We start from the raw sequence: 12,570 nt of genomic DNA, 5'->3' as shown, positions 1-12,570 counted from the left end.
CACCAAAAGACAGTCACTGCTGAGACTGATGTCTAATAGCTGACAGTCTATGTTGTTGTTTTTTTTTCTAGGAATTTTATACTTCATGTCTTATGTTCACGGTTCATGTCTTTAATGCATTTTTAGGTTAATTTTTGTGTATGGTGTAAGATAGTTGTCGAGTTTCATTCTTGTTGCTGTCCAGTTGCTGTCCAGTTTTCCTGACACTGTTTATTGAAGAGACTGTCCTTTCCTTGTGGAATATTCTTCACTCCTTTGTTGTAAATGAATTGACCATTATTTATGATCTTTCTGTTTTTGTCCCATTGATCTATGTGTCTGTTTTTATGCCAGTGTTATACTTTTTTGATTCCTATAGCTTTGTCACATAGTTTGAAACCAGCTAGTATAATGCCTTCAATTTTGTTCTCTCTCTCTTGTAGTTCCATATAAATTTTAGGCTTGTTTATTCAATTTCTGTGAAAAATACCTTTGGAATTTTTATAGAGGTTGAATTGAATCAGTAGATCACTTCTGGTAATATAAATATTTTCACAATGTTAATTCTTCTAATCCATGAGGATGAAATGTCTTTCTATTTATTTGTCTTCAGTTTCTTTCATCCGTGTCTTATAGTTTTCATTATACAGATCTTTTACCTATTTGGTTATATTTATTCCTAACTATTTAATTCTTTTTGACTCAATTGTAAATGGGATTATTCTCTAATTTCTCTTTCTGGTTGTTGTTGTTGTTCAGTTGCTCAGTCATGTCCAACTCTGTGACCCAGTGGACTGCAGCACACCAGACTGTCCTTCGCTATCTCCTGGAGTTTACTGAAATTTGTGTCATATTGAGTCAATGATGCCATCCAACCATCTTATCCTCCATCTTCCCCTTCTCCTCCTGCCCTCAGTTTTTCCCAGCATCAGAGTCTTTTCCAATAAGTCAGCTCTTCACATCAGGTGGCCAAAGTATTGGAGCTTCAGCATCAGTCCTTCCAGTTAATATTCAGGGTTGATTTTCTTCAGGATTGACTGGTTTGATCTACTTGCAGTCCAAGAGACTCTCAAGAGTCTTCTCCAGCACCACAATGGAAAGCATCAATTCTGTGGTGCTCAGCCTTCAAATAGAAGGGGAAAAGGTGGAAGTAGTAACAGATTTCCTCTTTTTGGGCTCCAAAATCACTGTGGGTGGTGACTGCAGCCATGAAATCAGAAGATGATTGCCTCTTTGCTGGAAAGCAATGACAAACCTAGACAGAGCAGAGACTTTACTCTGCTGACAAAGGTCCGTGTAGTCAAGGCTATGGTCTTCCCAGTGGTCACATATGGTCGTGAGAGCTGGACCATAAAGAAGGTAGAACACCAAAGAATTGATGCCTTTGAACTATGCTGGAGAAGACTCCTGATGAAAGTCCCTTGGACAGCAGGGAGATCAAACCAGTCAATTAAGGGAAATCAACCCTGAATATTCACTGGAAGGACTGATGCTGAAGCTGAAACTCCAATACTTTGGCCACCTGATGTGAAGAACTGACTCATTGGAAAAGACCCTGATGCTGGGAAAGATTGAAGGCAGAAGGAGGAAAGGGCGTCAGAGGATAAGATGGCTGGAAGGCGTCACTGATGCAATGAACATGAACTTGGGCAAACTCTGGGAGATGACGAGGGACAGGGAGGCCTGGTGTACTGCAGTCCATGGGGTTGTGAAGAGTCGGTCACAACTGGGTGACTGAACAATAACAATAACAGCCTTTATGGTCCATCTCACATCTGTACATGACTACTGTAAAAACCATAGCTTTGACTATATGGACCTTTGTTGGCAAAGTGATGTCTCTGCCTTTTAATATGCTATCTAGGTTTGCCATAGCTTTTCTTCCAAGGAGCAAGTGTCTTTTGATTTCATGTCTGTAGTCATTATCTGCAGTGATTTTGGAGACCAAGAAAATAAAGTCTATCACTGTTTCCATTGTTTCCCCATCTATTTGCCATGAAGTGATGGGACTGGTTGAAGTAGTTCAAGTGTGTTGAAGAGAAGAGATATTACTTTGCCAACAAAGGTTTGTCTAGTCAAAGCTATGGTTTTTCCATTAGTCATGTTTGGATGTGAGAGTTGGACTATAATGAAAGCTGAGCATTGAAGAATTGATGCTTTTGAACTGTGGTGTTGGAGAAGACTCTTGAGAGTCCCTTGGACTTCAAGAAGATCAAACCAGTCAATCCTAAAGGAAATCAGTCCTGAATATTCATTGGAAAGACTGATGCTGAAGCCTAAACTCCAATACTTTGGCCACCTAATGTGAAGAACTGACTCATTAGAAAAGACCCGCATGCTGGGAAAGATTGAAGGCAGGAGGAGAAGGGGATAACAGAGAATGAGATGGTTGGATGGCATCACCAACTTGATGTATGTGAGTTTGAGCAAGCTTCAGAAGTTGGTGATGGACAGGGAAGCCTGGCTTACTACAGTCCATGGGGTTGCAAAGAGTTGGACATGAGTGAGTAAACTGAATGGACTGGATGCCATGATCTTCATTTTTTGAATGTTGAGTTTTAAGCCAGCCTTTTCACTCTCGTTTATCACCTTCAATAGGCTCCTTAGTTCCTCTTCACTTTCTGCCATTAGAGAGTGGTATCATCGCATATCTAAGGTTATCGATATTTCTCCTGGCAACCTTGATTCCAGCCTGAGCTTCATCCAACCTGGCTTTTGCATCATGTACTCTGCATATAAGTTAAATAAGCAGAGTGACAACATAGAGCCTTGATGTATAGTTTCTTATAGTTCATAGTTTATTCAGAATTAAGATTTTTCCACTTGAAGTAAAATATAGAAACTTTATAAGACTATAGGTCTCTTTACCATTCCTATTTTATGTTGTAATTATCCAATGTATTATAGCAACATACGTTGAAAACCTCACTAGGCAATACTATTTTTTCTTTCCTCTGTTCATTATTCGATAGTTATCACTCTGGCTTTTTGTTGATTAGTGTTTGCCTGGGAAGACTTCTTCCATCCTTAAAAGGATGTATCTTTGAATATGAGTGTGTTTCTGATAGAAAACATATGATTGATTCTTTCTTTTGTAACTAGTCATTCTTTTACCCTTTTATTGGAATGTGTTGGTTACTTATATTTAATGTTATCATTGATCTTTTTGGGTTTAAATCTACTATCTTGTTATTTGTTTGCTTTTTATTCTCTTGGGTTTTGTTCATTTTTCTTGCCTTCCTTTGAATGAATTTTAGTATTTCATTTTTTTAATGCCTTCAATTAAGTAATTAATTATACCTCTTTTTTTTTAGTGGTTGCCCTAGGGGTTAATATATGTATCTTTAACCTGTCATATGCCACCTTCAAATACAATGGACTGCTAGCAGAAATGATGGTGGAGAAGATTAGATATCTTAAGTGATTAGAAGGAATACAGTCGAGAATGATGGAATCAGCAGAGGGAATTCTAATTAGAGGTTGTGATAATATATGTTATATATTCTCTAATATCAAAGAAGAATGGAGTCAATAATAGATTGTTTAGAAAGTGAATTATTAGGGATATGGAGAATTGATGGCAAATGGTACTTATGCAACCCTTGAAGGCATAGTTTCTCTACTTGTTTACACATCTGTGTATTCTCATGCAGTCATCTACATTGTGCATCTACTTTAAAGCACCCCTGAAAGCTTGTTTACCTTTCAGTTGGCAATAGTGTATACCTTTATAAAGGAGAAAAGGTGTATTCCAACAACTACCTCTGATAACCCTCAGTAGTTTTAAAGAGCATTACTGAATTCTCATCATTTGGCTTGGAATATGAAGGATTCAGGGTTTTGGGGTTTTCAGTTTGCATCTGTATACAGTATATCAAAATGATCAAGTTATCCAAATAAATTTATGATAAATTTTGGTTTAAGGAGATAAGACAATGTTTTTATGTTTTGTTTTGTTTTCAAATAATGATTTATATTCAAACAGTGGGGTTTTTAAAGATGGAGAAGGGCTCTTTGTGGTACAAAAAGATCGTTCTTATGTTATGAAGTGATAGTCTAGAAAAGTGAATTGAGTCAGAACTTATTCCTACTTTATTTAATAATAGAAAGTACCTTGCTTACCATGTTTCTTCATTATATTTTCTTTAATTTATATTTCATCCACTTTAGTATTCTTTAGATCAGAAAGTAAATATGATTAAATCTTTCAACATTGAAATGAGTTTTTCTTTGAGTTTTATAGAGAACAGTTTTCCTTTTATGTTTATTAACAGAAAGTTTAAAAGATCAAAATCAGCATACTATGAACAAGCAATATGAAAGAGAAAGGCAAAGACTTGCTTCTGGAATAGAAGAATTACGTGATAAGTTGATGCAAATAGAAGCTGAGAATTCTGATCTGAAGGTTAACATGGCACACAGAACTAGTCAGTTTCAACTCATTCAAGAGGAGCTGCTAGAGAAAGCTTCAAACTCTAGCAAACTTGAAAGTGAAGTAAGCTTGAATTAGTTATATGTACTAAATTTTGAGAGAAGAAAAAAGTGTTGTATGGTTTTGTAAAAATTGTTTGTGAAAGATGAGATTTATACACTTAAAAAAATGGTATCCCATAAGTTATAACTTCTTTTAAAATTATATTTGGAAACTTGGGTTTTAATATATGTTAAAAGTAGGAAAACAGTGGCTAAATTTGGTGAGACTTAAACTATACTCCTTTCTATTATTTCTTCCAAGTATAAGTTAATATGGCTAATACATATTTACAAGTAAAAAATTTGGATTATGTAATTGGAAAAAAAACAGGTAGAAATAGAGGATTTCGTATTTTAGCAAATAGTAGAACCACCTGGAAAGCTTGTTAAACATGCAGGCTTTGGGTCCTATTCCAGTGATTCTGATTCAGTAGGTATGGAGTAATGCTAAGGAATCTGCATTTTTAAACAGCTGCATGTAAATCTGATGCAGGTATCTTTGGATTATATCCTGAAAAGGGGATACTGTATGTTTTATGAATATCTGATCTTCATTTCCACTGAGGACAGAACAAGAATGACTTATTAGGTAATTGTGTACTAGGACCACACGTGTATATGCTATAGTCACCCTTCAAATCACAGGTTGCTGCTCTTTGAGGGCACTTTTAAAATGTCTGATTTCTCATCTTAAAGTCTATAGCCAAGACTAGGGATAAGACCTGTGGGATAGGAACTTAGGTTAATTACAGAAAAGAGAGTCAGTTGATAATTACAGCCATCAGCTTACTTGGAAAAGTGTCAGGTACTAAGCTTAATAACTTTTTTTAAATTAAAATATTAGCACAGTCTTGTTGAAAATACAGAAAGGGACAAAAAAGAAAATAAAACATTGGTAATTCTACCAGTAGAAATACTGCTGTTAACATTTTATTGTACTAATTTCAGTCTTTAACAGCTACTTTTACAAAATGGGTTGGGTGTGGTCCTGTTTGAATATAGGGGTCTGAATTAATGGAATAGGATGTGTCATAGTCTGCTCTTCCCTTCACTGTTTTTCTTCTGAATTGTCATTTATTTTTTTTTAATAATTTTAAATTTATTTCAATGTGTTTTCAGATGACAAAGAAATGTTCTCAACTTTTAACTTTAGAGAAACAGCTAGAAGAAAAAATAGTTGCTTATTCCTCCATTGCTGCAAAAAATGCAGAACTGGAACAGGAACTTATGGTAAAAATTACCTTTTTTTTTGCTACAAATTTACTGTGTCTTTAAGGAACTTAATTTGTAACAACATGTTTATTTTAGTATAATTATTCTAAAATATACCATGTAGGAAAGTATAAATTTTATCAGATTCTTTCAGTTTTTAGTTCTGTATTTTTAAGTTAATATGGAAAGTTGTTATCTAAAGTTTCTTATTTTTATTTTAGTAGAATTGAAGGAACTGCTAATAGTTCTTTGATGTTTCACAAATTTTTAAATAGTTTGATCTTATTTTGATACAGTTTTTAAAATAACCACTTTGTCTTTTTTTATAACTATTGAAAACATTCTTAAAGCTTGACATTGACTATTGTGATTCTTTACAGAATAGAGTATAATAAATTTTATGCTTTACTAATATACTTTTTTTCTAATGTACTTTTATGAAAAACTAATACTTAATTATATTCTTTTAAAGTGTTTTTGTATTTCTAGGAAAAGAATGAAAAGATTAGGAGCCTGGAAACCAATATAAATACAGAGCATGAGAAAATTTGTTTAGCTTTTGAAAAGGCAAAGAAAATTCATCTTGACCAGCATAAAGAGATGGAAAAGCAGATTGAAAGAGTAAGATATTAATTATGTTTTTATAAGTAAATGTAATATATATTTAGAATATGAAATCTGAAAATCTTAAACATTACTAACTTAGCTTTTTTAATTTAAATATATTAGGAAACAAGACATAGAAAAGTTAGTAGTAAGTACTATAATTAGAATCCCATTACTTCTAGATCAGTTTACAATGCTTTCTCCTTTATTACTCCTGCCATTTGTTTCAGTCATTATTTTTTGACATTATCAAACTAGAGTGATTCTGTAACTCTTTTTCCACTAGAGATATCATTTGCCTGAAGATTGGTTGAGTAGAAGCTCTCTTGATCTTGGGTTAAAAGTGAAGAGCAAAAACAAAAGTAAAGGAGGAAGTGTGAGACTAGAAGTACAAGACTAAATAAAAGAGAGTTTGGATGGGTTTAATAGCAGAATGTATTGATATTTAACACACACAAATATAAGCTTATAATATAGAGCAATAGAAATTAATCTGAGCAACAGAGAAAAAGAAAATTTGGGAAAAAAACAAACACAGCCTTAGAGACCTGTTGAATAATATCAGAAGGTCTAACATTTATGTCACCAGAGTACCAAAGAGGAGAAGAATGAGACTGGTACAAAAAATATTTGAAGGAATAATGATTAAAATTTTGCCAACTTGTGAAGGAAATAAATTTATAAATTCAGTAAGCTTAAAGAGGATTTTTGTTGTTCAGTCACTCAGTCGTATCCGACTCTTTATGACCCCATGGATTGCAGTACACCAGGATTCCCTGTCCTTCTCTAGCTCCTGGTGTTTGCTCAAACTCATGTCCATTGAGTTGATGATGCCATCCAACCAACTCATCCTCTCTTGTCCCCTTTTCCTCCTGCTCTCAAGCTTTCCCAGCATCAGGGTCTTTTCCAGTGAGTCAACTCTGCATCAGGTGGCCAGAGTATTGGAGCTTCAGCTTCAGTCTTTCCAATGAATATTCAGGATTGGTTTCCTTTAGGATTGACTGGTTTGATCTCCTTGCTGTCCAAGGGACTCTCAAGAGTCTTCTCCAGAACCACAGTTCACCATCAGTTCTTCAGTGCTCAATCTTCTTTATGTTATGGTCCATCTCACATCATACATGATGACTATAAAAACCATAGCTTTGAGTATATGGACCTTAGTTGGCAAAGTGATGTCTCTGCTTTTTAATATGCTGTCCAGGTTGGTCATAGCTTTTCTTCCAAGGAGCAAGCATCTTTTAATTTCATGGCTGTAGTCACTGTCCGCAGTGATTTTGGAGCCCAAGAAAATAAAAGTCTGTTACTGTTTTCACTTTTCCCCCATCTATTTACCATGAAGTGATGGGACCGGAAGCAAAGAAAATAACTTCAAGACACATCAAAATGGTTGCTGAAAATCTTGAAATCAGTCAGAGATAAATAACGCATTGCATATAGAGGAACAAAGATTAAAATTACTGTAGACTTCTCATCAAAATAAAAAACTGTGAAGGTTAGAAGACTGAAGAACATATTTTTTTGACTGCTCAGAGAAAAATTGTCAACCTAGAATTTTATGTCCACCAATAATATTCTTTAGGAGCTTGAACCAGTCAATCCTAAAGGCAGTCAACCTTTAATATTCATTGGTAGGATTGATGCTGAAGCTGAAGCTCCAATACTTTGGCTATCTGATTCGAAGAGCCAACTCCTTGGAAAAGACTCTGATTCTGGGAAAGATTGAAGGCAAAAGTAGAAGTGGGTGGCAGAGGATCAGATGGTTAGATAGCATCACTAACTCAATGGACATGAATTTGAGCAAACTCTGGGAGATAGTGGAGGATTGAGAAGCCTGGCTTGCTGCAATCCATGGCATTACAAAGAGTTGAATACAATTTAGCAACTGAGAAACAACAATCCTGATGAGTGTGAGATGGCATTTCACTGTAATTTTGATTTGCATTTCCCTAATGATCAGTAATATTGAGAATCTTTTCATGTCTTTGTTAGCCAGTCATATATCTTTAGAGAAATGTGTATTCAGCTCCTATGCCCATTTTTTAAATTGGGTTGTATTTATACTGTTATTGAGTTTTAGGACTTCTCTATATATTCTTGATATTGATCCCTTATCAGGTATATGATTTGCAAATAGTCTCCCATTCTGTCGGTTTCCTTTTTACTCTACAGAGAGTCTTTGGATACACAGAATATTAGAATTTTCATGAATTCTAATTTGTCTATTTTTTATTTTGTTGCCTGCATCTTTGGTGTCATATTTAAGAAAATTTACTAAATCCAATGTCACGAAACTTTTGTTACAAGATTTCTTCCAAGACTTCTGGTTTTTAATGTCTGACATTTATGTCTTTTGTCCATTTTGAGTTAATTTTTATGTATGGTGTTAGGTAAGGGTCTAACTTCATTCTTTTGCATGTGGATGTCCAGTTTTATCTGTACCATTTGTTGGAAGAACTGTCCTTTTCCCCCACTGAATGATCTTGGCTCCCTTGTCAAAATCATTTGACCATATGTGTGAGTATTTATTTCTGGGCTCTTGATTCTATTCCATTGGTGTATATATTTGTCTTATGCCAATTCACACTGGTTTTGTTACTGTAGCTTTGTAATATTGATAGGTTTGAAGTCAGGAAGTGAGGATACTCCAGTTTTGTTCATTTTCAAGTTTGTTTTAGCTGTTCACGGTCCCTTGAGGTTTCATAAGAATTTTAAGATGGGGTTTTCTGTTTCAGCAAAAAAGGTCTTTAGGATTTTAAAAGAGATTATATTGTATTGAGTAATACTGACATTTTAACAGTATTAAATCTTCTAATCTGTGAACATGGAATATGTTTCTATTTATGTTTTCTTTGGGGCTTCCCTGGTGCCTCAAGTGGTTAAGAATCTGCCTGTAATGTGGGAGACTCAGGTTCGATCCCTGGGGTGGGAAGATCCCATGAAGAAGGGAATAGAAACCCACTCCAATACTCTTGCCTGGGAAATTCCATGGACAGAGGATCCTGGCAGACTACAGTCCGTGGAGTCACAAAGAGTCAGACACGACTGAGCAACTAACACTTTGACTTATGTTTTCTTTAATTCCTTTCATCAATGTTTTGTAATTTTCATTGTACAACTCTTTTACCTCCTTGGTTAATTCCTAATAATTTTTTTCTTTTTGATACTACTATAACAGAAATTGTTTTTGTAGTTTTCTTTTCAGATTGTTCATTGTTCATGTATAGAAATGCCCCTGTTTTCTCTGTGTTAAATTATATCCTCTGCTTTTCTGATTTTCATTTGAATCAATCAAATGAAATTATTTCATTTATCAGTTCTAGTAGATTTATTGTGTGAAATCTTTTTGTTTTTTTACAGTATATATAAGATTATATCATCTGCCAGCAGATAGTTTTACTTCTTTCTTTCCAATTTGTATGCCTTTTTTTTTCTTGCTCAATTCCTGTAGCTGGAACTTCCAAGACTGTTAAATAGAAGTGGTGAGAGGGCATCCCTTTCTTGTTCCTGAGCATAGAAGAAAAGCTTTCAGTCTTTCCTCATTGACTATGTTAGCTGTAGGTTTTTCATCTAAGGGTTTTATTTTGTGAAGGTAGTTTCCTTCTGTTCCTAATTGTTAAGTGTTTTTATCATGAGAGGTTATTGAATTTTGTCCTTCCTTCTGTAATATGCACCTTGGTCTGCTTGACAGTATCCAACGGGTCCCTTATGTTCTGTTCACTTCAGAGTTTTTTCTTTCTGTTCCTCTAATTTATGATGTGTTATTTATTTTCATTTGAGTGTTTCCATTTCACAGTTCTTTGGTTTTAATAATTTTTAGCTAACTTGTTGCTGCTCTGTTTTTATAGTGTATATGTATACATGTGATATATATCACATATGAATGATTTTTGTACATTTTATATAATATACACAAATATTCATATAAACATATCAGTTTATTCATGTTTTGCCTTCACAAAACTTTTAGATGTTTGATAACAACAGTCTATTAGTGGTGAAGTTATAAAGACAAACATTTCTAATGAAAGTATTAATTTTGATACCCTTTGTAAAGAAATACCTAATGAAGTTAGAAATGTGCATATCCTACAACCAGGAAGTCCACTTCTAGGTGGTATGTTCTAAAGAAACTCTAATACATGTACATAAAGAGATACATACAAAGATTGTTACTGTAACATTATCATTGTAGTGAAAAAGAATACTAACTATTCCCAAGCAGAAGAGTGAACAAGCTGTAGTTTGTTGTTATGATGGAATATTCTATTATTTGAACTAGGTCCGTATATGGATACACAGATAAATATTTAAAACAATATTATGCCTCCTGCATTGACAGGTGGGTTCTTTACCACTGAGCCACCAGGGAAGCCCTAAAAGAATATTAATATTAAGTGAAAGAAACTAGTTGCTGAAACTTGGAACTAGTGTTGATATTGTCTATGTGAATTTTCAAAACAGAAAATTACATTACGTTCATGGGTCTACATATGTAGTTAAAAGCATGGAAAACATGCATGAAGCTGAAACACACTAGAGAATGATACAAAACAATTTCAGTATAGTATTGGTGTGGGAGGAAAAGAATAAGACCTGGAATTGTGATTTTATTTCTTCTCTAAAAGGAGGGAAACTAAAGGAAATTTGGCAAAATGCAATCATCTATGTAATTTCAATAGTAATATAACATGTGAGTATATTATTTTTTGTGTACATTTGACTTGTGAACAATGTGAAAGTTAGGGGTGCCAATTCTTGCACAGTTGAAAATCCACGTATAACTTTATAGTCAGCCCTCTTATCCATGGTTCCTATCTGTGGATTCAAACAACCTCTGGTGGTATAGTACTGTAGTACACATTTATTGAAAAGAATCCATGTATAAGTGGACTCAGGCAGTTAAACCTGCTTTGTTGAAGAATGGACTGTATTTAAAATGTTTTAGATTTTTAAAAAGTTAACATGAAAATTAATAAACCCTGTTTCTGTTTTTAGCTTGAATCTCAACTAGACAAAAAAGAACAACAATTTAAAGAACAAGAAAAGACTATGTCTATGTTGCAGCAAGATATAATATGTAAACAACATCATCTTGAATCACTAGACAGACTCTTGACAGAAAGCAAAGGGGTAAAATCATCTTTATAAAAGTGCTCTTTAAAAGTTGATTAACATTTTAAGTTTATGTATTTTTAACATTCCTTTAATTCTAATCAAATCAATTTTTTAACAACTTGTTACTAATGCTGAAATACTTATACGCTTCCTTATTTTTTGCTACCAATCTGTATGTTTTTAGGAGATGGAAAAGGAAAATATGAAGAAAGATGAAGCTTTGAAAGCATTACAGAACCAAGTATCTGAAGAAACGATCAAGGCTAGTATGCTAATACTTAAAAAAACTTTTTTTCTTTTAATTTTTTTTATTAATAGAGACATTCCTGTGGCTTTTTAGTTTACTCTATAAATTGTAAAAATCTTTTACTTAAAAATGAATAAAGTAGTAAAAATTTTACCTAAATCAATGAACTTAGTTTCTTTAAGTAGTATATTTTTTCATTAAGAATTATGATCTTAATTAATTGATAGTTTATAGTTTATCTATAATATTATCTGTAAGATTATCACAACCTAGTTTATAGATTATCTAACCTCCTTTCTTTTTGCCTTAAGACTTGTTTTTTTTTTTTTTAACCAAAAACTGTTTTGTTTTGTTTTTTAACTGTAGGTATTTACTAACATTGCCAGTAAAAATATTAACAAAGAAAGTGAAGAGAGATGAAATTACAAACAGTAGAGTTTTGCTTCTTTTTACTAGTTCTGCTATATGATTAAATAGGGAATAAATCCAGAATTTCTGAGTAAAATACAGTTTTGTTGCTATTAATAGTATATATATCCTTATGGTTAAAGGCATGGGCTTTGGGGCTAAACTAACTTGGGTTTCATTTCTGGCTTCAATGTGCTTACTGACTGACTGTAACCTTGACTTGGTTATTTAAACTCTCTGAACTTTAACTTCTTCATCTTTAAAATAGGAATAGCAATGCACTAGAAGAGGGTGGATTTGAGGATTAATTAAAATGAGGATATAAAATGCTTAGCACACACTAAGTTACTCAGAGTTTGCTAAGTAATTACTATATATCCAATGTTTTCTCCTCATTATTATTATTTCTTTTTGACTGTACTGTGCAGCTAATGGGATCTTAGTTCCCCCAGCAGAGATCAAACCCTGGCTCTTGGCAATGAAAGCACAGAGTCCCACCCACTGGACTTACAGGGAGTTCCCTTGACTCC

The 12,570-nt window shown here is 33.7% G+C and overlaps 1 protein-coding gene across 18 annotated transcripts in view; it reads left to right on the top strand.

Annotated features, from left to right (window-relative positions):
- Positions 1-12,570, top strand: part of CCDC18 (coiled-coil domain containing 18) — a 112,264-nt gene that overhangs the window by 48,251 nt on the left and 51,443 nt on the right. For all 18 annotated transcript variants that reach the window (XM_045166087.1, XM_045166091.1, XM_045166090.1 and 15 more), the window contains 5 exons: positions 4,254-4,474; positions 5,572-5,682; positions 6,154-6,285; positions 11,266-11,400; positions 11,570-11,647. In XM_045166087.1, the coding sequence (XP_045022022.1) occupies positions 4,254-4,474; positions 5,572-5,682; positions 6,154-6,285; positions 11,266-11,400; positions 11,570-11,647 (677 nt within the window). The remainder of the gene's footprint in view (positions 1-4,253; positions 4,475-5,571; positions 5,683-6,153; positions 6,286-11,265; positions 11,401-11,569; positions 11,648-12,570) is intronic.

This window comes from Bubalus bubalis, chromosome 6 (assembly GCF_019923935.1).
Source record: "Bubalus bubalis isolate 160015118507 breed Murrah chromosome 6, NDDB_SH_1, whole genome shotgun sequence".
In the NCBI taxonomy this organism is placed as follows: domain Eukaryota; kingdom Metazoa; phylum Chordata; class Mammalia; order Artiodactyla; family Bovidae; genus Bubalus; species Bubalus bubalis.
Note: the sequence above shows the minus strand (reverse complement) of the source record. Positions and strands in the feature narration are given on the sequence as shown.